The sequence below is a fragment of the Pelodiscus sinensis genome, chromosome 1 (assembly GCF_052426305.1).
Source record: "Pelodiscus sinensis isolate ZL-2025 chromosome 1, ASM5242630v1, whole genome shotgun sequence".
Lineage (NCBI taxonomy): Eukaryota > Metazoa > Chordata > Testudines > Trionychidae > Pelodiscus > Pelodiscus sinensis.
This window is the reverse complement of record NC_143052.1, coordinates 178,390,064-178,405,290: the sequence shown is the minus strand read 5'-3', so window position 1 is coordinate 178,405,290 and position 15,227 is coordinate 178,390,064. Positions and strand designations below refer to the sequence as shown.

Here is a 15,227-nt window from a genome sequence, read left to right as displayed (position 1 = left end):
CAAATGAAAGGACAATAAGTAATTTTAGTCTTTACCCAATGGTCCATTCCTTTGGTATCTATCCCTGTATTCACAAACTGTTCTGAACGTTTTGAAGCTCTTGTTCCTGAACTGGTATCCTAGCAACATCAGTAATTAATGACCTTGCTCCACAGGGACATAGTTATCAAGTCAAAAAGCACAGAACACTTGTATTCTTTTCATTACTGTAGGAATGCAAAGATTACAATTCCTCTTGTACAATCACTATTCAGAGTTAGCTTTATCAATAAAACAAATTTAAGCACAGAGCTTGATGTAGTCCAATATCCAGGATTTCAGATTCTGGAGGACTACTCAAGATGCATGTTTAATAAATTTAGTTTGGTTTGATTTGGACACTGTAAAATGATCCAATGTGGCCTGGAATTCCAGAAGAGAAAGCTACACAAATTTAACTAAGGTAGACAGTGTGAAGCAGATAAAACTAGGATCTGGGCAACTGAAGGGCCGTTCCACACCTTCCCTTCTGACAATGTCAATGTCAAAAAGAATATCACCCAGTTTTCCTACAAAAAATATTTTCTTTTGATGCTGTGTGAAAGGATCATATAAACAGGAGAAATTGACGCATACAGGAGACACAATGAAAGCAGCAAAGTGTGTTAATGCACAAAGTAAAGAAACTGTTAAAAAAATATATGTTCCCTAATGTTTTATCTTGGGTACTATTTGTAATAGGTGAAATAGTTTCACTCAACTTGATTATTGATAGCAATCCATTAAAAAATTTGCATACTACAGTGGCAAGGAGTAGAGTTCTCAAAATAATGTCCATCATACCCAGATGCCTCTACCTCTTGATATTAGGTTTCCTTTTTATTCTCATTCAACCAGGTGCATTCTGATTTTCCTCTCATGTCCATATTTCTAGTAACACTAAGAAGATTGAGGCACACTGCAAAATCCTATATTTAAGTCACTGATGACATTTACAAGGAAAATGAGCAAGTCACTGCATTTGGGGCATTTCAGACATTTCTGTCAATCAAAACACCTAGGGTTTTCAGTGCAAGGCAGCATCTTACCCAGAGGACTGTAGGCTTTTGGCTCTCCAGAGTTACTGTGCAATAGAATTTTTCTTAACATGGAGTGAGCTCCATGTCAATACTGTAAGACAGTGTTTCCCAATTTTATTTGGCCACAGAACCCCTTTAAAAAAACACTGGGGAAAACTGGTCGATCCCCCCCCCCCCAACGGTGGGGGGGGGGGAAACTGTCAAGCAAAAATAAAACCACACACTGACCTACCCCTAAGACACTTGCTCACCCCTAAAACCAGTTCTGGAGGGGAGGGGGGAGTGATCGGGTTCTTGTAGAACCCTTACTTTCACTTCACTGAACCCCGGGGTTCCATGGAGCACTATTTGGGAAACACTGCTGTAAGCAATCTTATTCAGTAGTACGATCTATTTTTAGATGTGACCTGCAAAGGGAAATCCACATTAGTACTTCTCTATAGTTATCCATGAGGCTGCACTATGATAGCTAGTAGTAGGATAAATACTGGAACTTGAGTGTGAAAATTAGGGTTTGGGGCAGCTCCTCCTCATCCACCATGGGAAATGGGCTGAAGCAGCCCCACAGCAGTCTAGACCTGGTGCAGGCAGGGTGCTCCATGCATCCAGTGCTGCTCCTGTTCACAGTGGCCCACATGCATCACAGGCAGGGGCTGCTCCGGATTTCCAGAGAAGCCCACATCCAGGGACTGTTCCAGCTGGGCTGGTAAGCCTCTCCAGCCCGGCTGCAGTCTAAACTGGTTAACTAGTTAAACTACACATTTAACTGGTTAACCATTAAAATGGATTTTACCTAGTAAAAATAGTTCTGATGTCACAAATATGAATTATGATTTGTGATTCTGAGCCAATGAGAGATGTAGGGGAGGTGCCACTGGGCAAGTAAAGCACAGGGTCAGAGTTTCCTGGCACTCATGGCAACACAGCCCAGGGCCCTGGACTAAAGGAGTCTCCTTAATCCAAGACCCTGAGCTGCAGCCCCTGAAGCCCCTTTCTTAATCTGGCCCTGCTGCTGCAACTAAAGAAGCACACCTCTCCCTCCACTGTAACAGATACCTGCTGTCACAGCCAGGGAAGAGGCTAGGGATGTTAACTGAATAGTTGAGTAACCTCGTGAATTCTTACCAGTTAGTTGACTATTCCATAGTCCTTGGGGGCAGAGCTGGAAGCAGCACAGGGTGCCAGGCAACAGCTAGTCCATAAGGGGAGCCAGTTTAAAAACAAGCTCCTCTCGCAGACCAGCTGCTTGTCACCCTGTGCTGCTGCCACTGATAAAGAGACAGCAGTGCAGTGTGGTAGCAACCCGTCAGAAGGGGTTCACACTGGGGCTCTAAGTCCCCAGCGTGAACCAGAACTGAGCCGGGCTGCCTGCTCACCTGGCTCCTATTACACTTTAAATGCAAAGCCACAGCAAGGGTAGGTCCCAACCCTATGTGAGCCAGAACTGAGCCAGGCTGCTGGCCAGCCTGCTAAAAAATTTACTGTTTGAGGGTGGGAGGAGTAAATGCATGCATGTAAATGCTTTTGCTTATCGACTACACTATTATAATCAACTACACTATTACATCCTTAGAAGAGGCGAGCTCTCTGGTCCTTTCAGGACCTGAACCCCTGTGCAGGGCTTATTAGGAAGCAGCTTAGAGATAATCCTGGCTCCAACTATTTAAATTCTTATCCATGCACCTCTTCAAACACATTATATATCATGCAAATGACCAAATTTTTATCATCACAGACTTCCCACTATCAAAATGGTACCACAGAAGCAGAAACTGTCTGAGGTAGTCAGTTTCCATAGGGAAACTGTCTCTTTTTCATACACAGGGGAGCACTTATCCATAAGGTCCAGAATTCCAGAGCTAGTTCATAAAACATATACTGTACTGCAAATCCATTTCCTTCTGAAGTTATGCAGACACTGTTGCTTATCACAGGCTACAAGAACTCATCTGTAGCTATGATCCAAACCAAAAGTAATGCTCTACCTGCTGACACCATCAACTGCAAGTACAGTGCAAAGTTACCACTTCAAACATGATGCATGCATGGCTGGGATATTACAAATTCCAAGAGCTATTTTTCCTTCTCAGACTGCCTATGGACAGTGCTAAAATATCCTCTTCACTACCACCTCAAAGAAGCCTCAACAGTTCCACAGAAGTTCCAGCAGAAACCTCTTCTTTTTAAACAAGGAGAACCAAGTCTACATCTTTGGCTCCATTTATGGAAAGGGCTAGGAAATGGTACCATAAGCAGGAAACCTATGGAATTTTCCCCAAATAACCGAGGGGTCAGATAACAGAGGTCAGATTTCAACATTTCCCTTGACTGCAAGATGGTCAGATAACAGAGGTCAGATTTCAACATTTCCCTTGACTGCAAGATGACCTTTTGGAAAGCCTCAAAAACCCATAGCTTTAGACAGCTGTGCCAGGATCTACTCCAAGGGCAGACAAATTGCCACCATATAGTATAGCACTGGTGACAGTTTTATACATGTAACCCCCAAGGAGATTACCTAGATTCCTGAGGCTCTGTCTTCTGGCAGCTCACGGACAGGCACACGGTCCCTGGTAGGGAGGGGGAGCCAAGGCAAACTCAGAATCTGCCAGGCAACAAATAGGGAGTGAGATGCTTCTCCCAGGGAGTTCAGGAAAGGGGAGAAAGCATTGTTTTTTATGAGTCAGGCTGGAGACAGCCAGGGCAAGGGCAGGACTGGCTGTGTGGGGAGCTGGTAAGCCCCAGGCCTACATGCAGGGTCCCCCCCACCCCGAGAACTGGCCTCTAGGGACCTGAGAGCAAGATCCCTCAGCAAAGTTCTTTTTTTCCCCACTGATGATTCCCAGTTTGTAGAGTTTGCTGGGAAACTTCCCCAGCCAGGCTGAGTTAGCCCTCCAGCTCCCTAGGTGAGACCAGTCACCACATGGTCACCTCTGCTCTGCCTGCTAGTTCAGGGCTGCTGCCTGCTGTGTGTGTGTCTGGGCGCTGGGCTAGGAGATTACAGTTTGGATTTTAGTACAGTTGTGTAAACTGCACCTTGAGCCCTGCACCCCTTTGTGGTGAGGGGAAATCCTGGGACTAAAGCAGCCTGATTCCTGCCTGAAGAGGATCTCTGCTAGCAGAGATCAGCCCCTCTGCAGTGACTGAGGAGTCCAGAGTCATCTCTGAACCAGAGGATCGTTCATGGAGTTTGAGTGAGCACTATCTTTTAGTTAGTCAGGGAATTTGTTTTGGGGACCCCTTACTCCCTGAACTGTGTCCTCAAGCCAGGGAGTAAGGGTTTGGGGATTTTATAACTTGCTGCATATTAAACCTGTGGAGGGATTTACCACCTTCTCCCACTTGAGAGTCCTTTGGGCTGTACTGAACCCAGTCAGCCACACTGCTAAACCACTACAGAGAAGAATTTTGTGGGCATAGGTCATCAAGGACCCCAACAAAGTACGTGCATCAACGGGACACTAATCTTACATTTGCTACATCAAGTCACATGACGGAGAAATCACAGGTATTAGCAGCATGGGCACCAGTGAACCTAAAAATAGTGTTTTACCCCGTTATGTTATAATTGTATCTTGTTTAACATAATTATTGTGTTAACTATTGTATGTGTTTGTGTGGGCTTTTTTTGAAGTCTCCAACTATCTGACAAGTAAGTGGGGATTACCCTGTGGTTAGAATTTTCCTGCCAAACTGCTCTGGTGACCCTGCCAGGAAGGAGTGTGTGTGTGGGGGAGGGAGGGGGTGGGGAGGGGGGCGCGTGGAGGCACCACCAAATAAATTCATAGAAAAAAAATAAAGAAGATACACTCTGCTGAGTGGGTGGCGGGATCCAGAAGAACCCAGGCCTGTCCACCGAAACCTGTAGGCAGATTGGCATTAAAGGAGGTAATCAGGTGGAGAGGTGATAGAAATGTAGCCGTGTTAGTCTGGGGTAGCTGCATTCTGCTACAAAGACCTTTTACATCTGCACTTGAAAGGGAATCCTCTGAACTGTCATTCATGTTAAAATTCGACACTTTCCAAAAAGGACTCAACAAACACTTGAACTATCTCACCCATTACCAAGATAGTTTCCCCAATTATCACCTCTAATACCATTAACTCACAAACATCCCACTCTCCCTACCTCTAATATCATCAATTCACAGACACTTACCTTCCTTCCACCCCCCCCCCCCCCCGCATCCCCCTCCTGTTCTGCAATGTGATTTGTCCTTTTCATATTTGTTCATTTTTTTAAATTGTATCCTTTGGTATATATGGTTGTGACTACTTTCTTCCACTATTTGATCTGAGGAAGTGGGTCTGGCCCACGAAAGCTCATCACCTAATAAACCATCTTGTTAGTCTTTAAAGTGCTACATTGTCCTGCATTTTGCTTCAGGTGAAGAGGGGCGCTATATACAGAATTGCAGCTCACTTGTACCTGAAAAACCATAGCTAGTGTGGATATTGTACTGTTAGTATTCATATTGATGGTGTCCCATCAGTTTAGTTACAAAGAGTTATATTGTCTATGGTAAAAAAGGGCATTTAAGTAACCACACCTACCTTACCAGTGTAGCTTCCAATTGCATAGTCAAGAGATACTGGAAACATATGTTTCTGTGTTGATTTGTAGGTCACAAACACATATCAAAATGTTATTATACCTGACATAATATGTTGCATTTGTCATAGATTATCCTACACCATCCCCTCTGAATAAATCAAGAGAAAAAATCTCGGGTAACACAATAATTAATCTGTACTAAGACAGTCAACTCTGACAGCCTACATCACCTTCCACACAGCTATGCCCATTAGAAATCATACTATTTCACACTCCTGACTGACATACCCATGCCAGCGAAAGTCTCTATGGATAAGACTCAGAGTTAATTAAACAATGGTACATATATGTCTACTGCTCTCTAGGGCAAAGAAGAAAAAGCAATTATCAAAACAAAAAACAGAGCAAATCAGACTCAATTGCCTTCAAAATTCACAATTCCAGAAGCTGCTACTCTCTCTACTTTTGCTAAATAAAATCAGTTTAAGTGAATCTATTGAAACGTTTTAAGAAATCTACTTCTGTTTGGTTTAACCTTGGAATGGACTGGTGCACAAAAATAGACAAGTAGAGACAGTGAAAAATGTGGTATTCTGACCTCAAGCAGACCTGGCTAGAAAGAATGACAGCATAGAAGTGTTAAGATGTTTGGTTATTCTAAAACTGCTAAGAGATAAAGTGAATCCAAGGATAGAGGCATTTACTACTGGTAGATGGGGGAGGGGATGAAAAAACAAAAGCAAAAAGGTAATCAGGAAAAGCTCAGTATAAACCACATAAAATAGTAAGCTAAAACTGTTTATTTTAAGTAGAGTGAAATTTTATCTGTAAATACTAAGCCAATATATAAATGTATATATCCTAACTACTACCAGTGTAGTAGTTTGAAGAAAGAAACCCAAATTTTTGCTGAAGGTTATATTTTTCCTTCACAAAATAAATTAATTTAATGGATTTAGTCCAAATAGCTACTTATAATAAAGATATACTTGTTCATGATCGCCCTCAAAAATAAGAATTCAACAAGCTAAATTACTCAAGCTAGGCATGCCAGATGAAACTTGTTTGAGAAAAAAAAAAAATCACCCAATACAGAAAAGACTAGAAAATACCCTCGCAGACCAGTTCCCCTGCTACCCTACACTCCAGCCTCTGATACAGAGTAGGGATGTTAAGGACTAGTTGCCCATCTGATAAGCCAGGGGTGGCCAACCCGAGGCTCACAAGTCGCAAGAAAAAAATTGCGGCTCCTGACAGAACCGGGATGGAACCCGGAACCGCTCAGGTCAGTTGTATGCATGCTCACAGCCCACGCAATTCCGCTCACGGCCCCCAACGCATTGCATTATATCCTGCATGTGCAGGACAGGTCGCACACAGCATCCCAGCCTGCACATGCTAGCAGCTGGCCACTGAGCACAGGCAGTGGCTTCTGCTGCAACTCCAAGACCAAGGCATAAAGTTGAGAGGGAGAAATGCCTGGCCCTGGCTGGAGGGAGAGGGGGAGGGGTGCATGGCATCCCAGATGCAGCGCAGAGGCAGGATCCAGGACCTGAGCATAAGTTTGGAGGGAGCAGGGGGGGAGATTAGGTTATAGCAGGAAGGGGAGGGGTCTGGCTCTGGGGAAGGGAAGGGGGATTGGGTTGCGCAAGGCATCCCGGCCAGCTCACGCTCAAAGCCAGCCACTTAGCACACGTGTCCCAGTGCCTGGAGGGAGACGTGCGGCTGTAGCAGTGGCTCTAGGACTCGAGAATTAGGTTAGAGCGAGGGAAGGGGGACTAGGTTGGGGGTGTATGCCTGGCTCTGGGGAAGGGGAGAGGGACTGAGTTAGAGCAGGCCTCTCTTCCCCTCCCCTAAACAGCTGGCACACTTCCTGAAATGCCAGGTCTGTCACAACACCAGGACTTTTCCCCCTGCTGCCTGCCTGTGCGGGGGGGGGGGGGGGGGAGGGAGTAGGAATCCTGGGGCTGCATACCAGCTCCAACTTCTCAGGAAGCACTCGGCTGTCGTGGAGAGCAGAGGAAGAGCGCACGCTTCCTGAGAAGTTGGAGCTGGCCTGCAGTCCTGAGACTCCTACACACATACACACCCTGCACAGGCAGGCAGCAAGGGGGAAGGAAGTCCCTGGCAGAGTGAGACCCCGGGCATTTCAGGAAGTGCACTAGCTGTTTAGAGAAGGGGAAGAGCATCCCGGGTGTTTCCTGAAACCTGGGATCCCCAGGTACTGGCCCCAGCTATCTATAACCCCTCCCCCTGGCCAGACTCCTCCCCCCCCACAAGCACCCTGTCCACTGCCCCCACCAGCAAAGTTGGGGCCACATTAGGGAGGTTTGGGGGGGGGGGGTTGGAGGGGTTGTTTTTTTGCATCTCACTTGTGGCCCCAACTGACTTTTCTGTGGGTCAGTGACCCCTAACTCAGAACTGGTTCCCTGCCCCTCTCATAAATAAACACAACACTGAAACATTTTGTGTTTGACATAATATTTTATTCAAAAATGGGGGCTTGGCTGGGGCAAGGCTTCATCTGACCACAGCATCATAACACTCCTGCACTCCCCAGACCACAAACCTGAGTCTATCACACACTGGAACCCCTTGTCCTGAGCCTCTCATCCCCAAACTCCTGCACCCCCACATCCCCAGTCTTCTGCCACAACACTCCTGCACCATCCACACACTGCAAATCTGTGTCCTGAACCCATCATACTCCCAGCCTCCCTGCCCCGAGCCCCTCGTGAACCCCAGCCCAAACTCCTGTACCCTCACAGCCACAAGCCTGCAGCTTGCTCAGCACCTCAACCCTCCACCTGACCCCAACACTCTCCAGCCTGGAGCCCCATCCCTGAGCCAACATCCTCTTCTCTACTTTCTCCTGCACTCAAATTCCCTCCCAGAACTTGCACACCTCACCCCTTCCCAGTGCTTTTTTTGTGAGCCACAATAGCAGTGGAGAAAGTGTGAAGAGCCAGGGCAAAGTTGTTGAGCTAACAACAACAACAACAACAAAAACCCAAAAAACAAAAACAAAAAGGCAGGGCTGTGAAGACCAGGGAAAAGTTAATAAAAAAAAATACAGCTTTTTTTTGGGGGGGGGGGGGGCTCAACAACTTTGCCCCAGCTCTTCACGCTGTCTCCACTACTATTGTGGCTCTTTGTCTGCAATGGGTTGGCCACTCCTGTGATAAGTACTTGCTTATTGGATAGTCTGTCAACTAGTTCATTTCCCCGCTTGCTGCCTCTATGATAGAGGGAGCAAAAGGGAGGGAGGGGGAGGAGATACTTCAAAGCAGCAGTGCCCACACAACTGAGCCAGGGATCAGCTGTGTAGCACTGCTGGTTTAAAACCCCAAGGCAGCATTTCAAAGGGGCAGCCGCAGCACATGTGGTGTTGCCCCCATTGAAACCCGGTGACCCCGGGTTCTGGGGAAATCCATGCAGAACCTGGGGTCAGCTGCAGAGTCCCCAGTTGACCCTGGGCTTCATGGCGCTGCCACTTTAAAACACCACCTTGGCATTTGAAAGGGGGCAACGCTGCAGAGCTGATCACAGAATTAGCTGTGTGGCCGCAAGTGGCACCCAGGGTCAACTGGGGACTCTTCTACATGTTAAAGCAGGCACCTGCGCACAGCCAGGAGTCAGCAGGACTTCCTGATGGCTCTGGGCTGTATGCAGAGCTCTGCACTCCTACATTTCAAAGGGGGAATGCGGAAGTGCCTATTGACTAGTTGAGTAGTCGATGGAAATTCCATCGACTACTCAATTAACCACAATTTAACATCCTTAACACAGAAGCAGCAGGGGGGGGCTCAAACTCCTGGGGGGCTGCTCCTCTGATACAGAGGCAAGAGCACAGGGTGGCAGAGGGCTCCTTGGGAGTGGGGCCGAATTGCACTGGCTGCCGCTCCCACCCCTGGGAAATACAGAAGTCGTGTAACTGGCAATATTTTGTGTGGTTACATGACTATTCAATTGTTCAATAGCTAACATTCCTAGTGGGCAACAGGCTCACTCTTGCACCCACTGTAATGAAAAATTTCAAGGACAGACTTTAGAAGAGATACATTGTAGAAAACAAACTAATTTGTTATCAAGAAAGAGGTCTGTCCAACACAATAGGCATGATTTATATACAAGGCCAAAGTTTGTTTTTAAGCACCCAGAGGCAGGAGGTACAGCACACTGGACTCAGTTTGATGGCATCAGCAAGTGAAATGTACTCACTTGGTCAGTTTCGACAATGTAAGGATAACTCAAATCTAGTGATAACCAATTAGCACTTTCTTGGGAAAATGAAGCAACAGTGGAAATCACTTACAGTTGATTAATTGGTGAGTATGCTGCAGGGGCAAAAATAATTTCTTCTCCATCCCCAACCCATTGAAGGAAACATGTTCACCTGTCTAACAATCAAAAGGGGATTAAAAAAAACTTTAATTTCCAAAATTCCGATCTATTAAAATCTCATTTTTATCTGCAGTGTTGTTCTGTATCAGTCCCAGAAATTTAAAGACGACAGGTGAGGAAAAAAAAATGTTTAGACCAACTTCTCGTGAGACCTGAAAAAGAGCTCTGTGTAGCTCAATCTTATTTCTCTCACCAACAGAAGTCAGGCTGATTAAAAAAAAAAAAGATATTGGGTTACTTACCCAGTCTTTCTAGTATCCCATTTTAAACATTAAGCTCTGTGAGGAAGTTCTAGGCAAAGCAAAAATCCTAACCCTCCCCCAGCCCACCATTTCTATTTCAGCAATTGAGAGAGGCAGGCACTTGGCTCCCCTTCACTTTTTACACTGATACTGCCTAGTAGAATCTCTGACTGCAAGAGTTTTCTGTTTAAAAGCTATGTTTACAGTCACTGTAGCTTATTGCCACTTTTAGCCTCCTCCTTTGGAGACTTCATCTCATTATTGTTTGGTTCCTAAGGATGTTAAATTGCGTTTATTCAGCTAATCGAGTAGTTGATGGAATTTCAGAGTCCTGCACTTGGGATGGAAGTGCCAAGCATTGTTACAGGCTGGGGATCAACTAGCTAAGTAGTAGTTCTGCAGAAAAGGACCTGGGGGTTACAGTGGATGAGAAGCTGGATATGAGTCAACAGTGTGCCCTTGTAGCCAAGAAGGCTAATGGCATATTAGGTTTCATTAAAAGGAGCAGATCCAGAGATGTCATTATTCCCCTTTACTCGGCTCTGGTGAGGCCACATGTGGAGTACTGTGTCCAGTTCTGCTCCCCCCACTATAAAAAGGATGTGGACGCATTGATTAGGGGGCTGCAGCACATGACCTATGAGGAGAGGCTGAGGGAGTTGGGTCTGTTTAGTCTGCAGAAGCGAAGAGTGAGGGGGGATTTGACAGCAGCTTTCAACGTCCTGAAGGGAGGTTCCAAAGAGGATGGAGAAAGGCTGTTCTCAGTAGTGACAGATGGCAGAACAAGGAGCAATGATCTCAAGTTGCGGTGGGAGAGGTCCAGGATGGATATTAGGAAAACTATTTCATTAGGAGAGTGGTGAAGCACTGGAATGGGTTACCTAGGGAAGTAGTGGAGTCTCCATCCCTAGCGGTGTTTAAGTCTCAGCTTGACAAAGCCCTTGCTGGGTTGATTTAGTTGGGATTGATCCTGCCTAGAGCAGGGGACTGGACTCAATGACCTTCTGAGGTCTTTTCCAGCTCTATGATTCTACTCGATAAGGGGATAACTGCAGAGCAGCAACAAGAGTTAAGCTCCCGACCACCTGGCTCTTACTACATTTAAAAAGCAGAAGCACGGCATCTGTCTCCCCTGCTCTTCCTCCACCCCCATGGATCCAATGCTTGGGGGAACCAGCTTTTATGCCGGCTCTCCCCAGCACCAGCTCCTGCTCCCCCATTGCTGCTTTGGATAGCCCCCTAGTAGTTTTTTAATTCCATGGTCACACTAGGGATGTAAAAATTCGATTAACTGGTTAATCGAATAGTCAATATGAGGCACTGCCATTTTGAAGCACCCCCTACCTCCCTTGCTGCCTTTTTCTGATAAAGACAGCAAGGTGGAAGGGAGTAGTTAACTAGCATTTCAACTATCCAGTAAGTATTTGCTTATCAAATAGTCCTTCACATCCCTAGGTGTCACACTTTTTTCTCCATGCATGTTTAATTCAGTATTCAGGATAGGCAGTGTTCTAGAAATTAATCAGGACTGCATAGAAAATGTAAGACTTCTGCATCACTTGTTCCAGAGAAGTTGGAATGAGTGAATAAAGCTAACTGTGTCCTGGAAAAAGCATTTGAATGCCATCCTGGAGAACTGACTTCTATCCCCACATTTCCCACTGGGTTTCTATCTGATCCTGGACAAACCACTTAAACCAGGAATAGTTAAGAGGCAGACCACAGGACAAATCCACAGTGCTAGACACTTCTGAAATTATCATCATCATTACAGTGTGAAAATTGCTTCTCTGGTGTCTGGACCTTGACAAAAAAATAATTGACTCCCCCAACTTAAATCAGTTTATAATCAGATAGTCATTAATTGCTTAATTTTTCAAATGCCCAATCTGACAGAAAAGCTGGCCATTCAGTTATAATGGAAATCAATACAGCTCTGTTATGGACACATAACATGTTAAATACTCGGGGGGAGGGGGGGAATCAGTCCCCTGGAGCTTCAAATTGAGAACCCAAATAAGGTTTTCTATGTCTTAATCTTTTTATGCACCAGATCCTCATCTGTAAAATTACCATAGAATACCTCAGCGAAGTGTTATGAAAATAAATGCATCCTATATGAAGCAGACCGATATTACAATGATGAGCGCTGTAAGAAAAGCTCAGAAGAAAATGAAATCAGAAGAAAATGAAATTCAAAGCAGAGCAAAAAGGATGTATAATAAGTTAGACATGGAGAGACAAATCAAATAGCAAGGATAAAACAAAATGTTGAATAGCTGGAGTTAACAGAATTCATAATGTGCACAGGATGTGGCAAGAGACCTTTAATTACATGACTACATGCTATCTTAACATGTCCTGAATGGTTTGAAATGGGCTGAGGGCTGAATTATGAATGTGCAGCATTTAATTGTTATTTCCTAATTTTGAGTGAATGACTTTGCAACCTTAATATTCTTTAATATTTTCATGTAATATTTATATTTTAGTTCAACGTAGAGGTTACAGACACTACTGCAAGTTACATATAAAGGTGATCTGAAAACTAATTTTCAATACTGGATCCAAAACCATGCATCTCCTCAACTTAATACATGAATACTTTAAAATTAAATCAGTGCCATAACTGGAAAAAGATTAAGAAAACCTATGGGTCAAAACACTGAAAATAAACATTTTAAATACTGTTCCTTTAAAACAACAAATTATTTTTTATAAAACAATATTACTAATTGGAAGATGGCAAATACAAAAGGCTAAAAATTACCTTATTTATGAAATTAAGGACAGTACACCAAATACTGCAGAATTCGAAATTCGAGCAATTTGAAAGCAACAGTGATGTTGCTTTAATGATACTCCTCATATCTTTCAATACAGACCTGAACTATAAATTGTATTTTCTAAAATTCAAATTAAGATTAACACATTGTTATTTCCATCATATAAGATATCAACATGATGTGCTAACCACAAAAATGATAGTGTTGATATATGCCTTAATGATCTGCACAGAGAAAATAATGTTGTATTTTTCTATATGCAGAATTTTTCCCTGAATCAAGTGTTTTATATTATATATAAAATTTGTGATTACAATTCACAGTGGGTAGAACTGTACCCAAAAAATGGGGGAAAACAAAGAAGTTTCTAAATCTATAAATGAACATCTAAATTACCAAAGGCACTTATTATAAGTACATGAAAAAAAATTAAATGGACGATTCCAAATAATTGTGCACTGTCACACAAGAGATTAATTTGGAGATTCTCCTAAAACAAATGTTGATCCCATGAGTAATTCCCAACACAGCTAGGGCATCAACAATGGCATTAACATTTCAACAGGAAACAGAGTCATCTTAACACTGCTGAAAAGCATTTTTTCTAACTTTTAACCTCCCCAGATGTTTTATAGTCTCTTGTGTTACATCGAAATTGATGCAAAATTGTAAGAAATATTGAAAGCTTTGAAAAAAGGAAACGTTTCAACAGATAACTCTAGCAGTTTCCTAAAATTAAGTGGCATTAACACATCACTTTGATAAACTTTTATCACAGGACTGAAAATAAGTCGGTGTTTTAGGCAAACGTCACCGAACACTTTTTCTGGGAAAACAAACCAGGCTTTTTGCAGTTTACAGATACCTGTAATGGCTATCATTTGTAAAATAACTACAAATACATTAAAAGTATTGAACTATGCCGATCCATCTTTTGTCAGCCAAAAGGGTGTCAAAACAAAAGGCTGTTTTATGAACACTTCGCACAATGCCTGCTCCGTTTGATTAATTAAAATCTTGCTTTTGCGCCCTGACCAAAGTACTCCCCGCTATTGTACTCCCTTGGCTTTGACTTCCCACCCTAGGCAATTATTCCACAGGGGTGCTGCGAGTTTCTCCTTTCAATCCCCGTTTCCTACAAACCGCAGGTGACGGAGCCGCGTTAGTGGCCGGACCCACCGAAAGTCCAAAGACCCACACGCGCCACGCGAGCCCTTTGTACCAGGCGGGAGAAGCGCCGGGCTGGGTGCGGGCTGCGCTCGGATCTCGCACCCAACCCCGCACCGGCCGGGTCTCGGCGAGCCCGCCAAGGGAGGTGGGGGGAGGACGCCGGAACAAAAACCGCCCCGGGGGGAGCCTGCAAGCGGAGAGGCGCCGGAGCAACAGCCCCCCCCCTCCCGCCGGAGCAGCCCCTAAGCCTCCCCCCCCCGAGCAATGGCCGGGCCGGGCTCTCACCTGCGCAGCAGAGCAGGAGGCTCCCGAGCAGCGCGGCCAGCGGCGGCAGCTCCATGGCGCGGGGCAGCGCCTCAGCGTCCTCACACGGCGGCTCCCAACGGACACTCCCAGCAGGTGAACGGGCCCGTCACTTCCGGCCGGGCACAGCCCCGCGGGCGCCGCGCACACACCGCGCAGGCACCGCCCCCCGCCCGCGACAGGCAGAGAGACGGACACACCCGCACACCTCCCCCGCCCTGCCCGGGACACGCGCACCGCCCCCTTGCCGCCCCCCGACACCCACACGCGCCGCGCGGGACACACGCACACCCCGCGCAAAGGCAGCTGCCGCTCCCCGCCTCCCGAGCGGAGACACAAAGAGCCGCCGAGGCACCGATGAGCTGCCCCGATGCTCCCGTCCCTCCCCCTGCGCGCAGCTACCGGCCCCTCCGCTTACAGCCAACGAGCGCCAGTCACCCAGCTGCGCCCAGAGACCCCCTAGCTACAGCCCGGACAGCTACACCCTCTCCTGCCCGGCAGGGGCGCCCTCCGCCTCCCAGCGCAGCTGCAGCTGCATCCCAGCGCCTTCAGCTAATTCTCCAACGACTGCTCTAGTTTTACCTCTTCACTAGACTAAACGCCTTCCCTCGTCTCTTCCCGGTCACTCACGCCTCTGGCCCTGGGTGACTCCCACTGGAGTTACTCTCAGATGGTGTCAGTAGCAGTGTTTCTTCCCCACCTTCCCGAA

At 45.8% G+C, this 15,227-nt stretch overlaps 1 protein-coding gene across 2 annotated transcripts in view; it reads right to left on the bottom strand.

Moving 5' to 3' along the window:
- Positions 1-14,724, bottom strand: part of CXADR (CXADR cell adhesion molecule) — a 58,934-nt gene extending 44,210 nt beyond the window's left edge. Inside the window, exon 1 of one of the 2 annotated variants that reach the window (XM_075909991.2) lies at positions 14,501-14,724. In XM_075909991.2, the coding sequence (XP_075766106.2) occupies positions 14,501-14,555 (55 nt within the window). In that variant the 5' untranslated portion in view covers positions 14,556-14,724. The remainder of the gene's footprint in view (positions 1-14,500) is intronic. The other variant, XM_075909984.2, reaches the window with a different exon arrangement.
- Between the last annotated feature and the right edge of the window lie 503 nt (positions 14,725-15,227).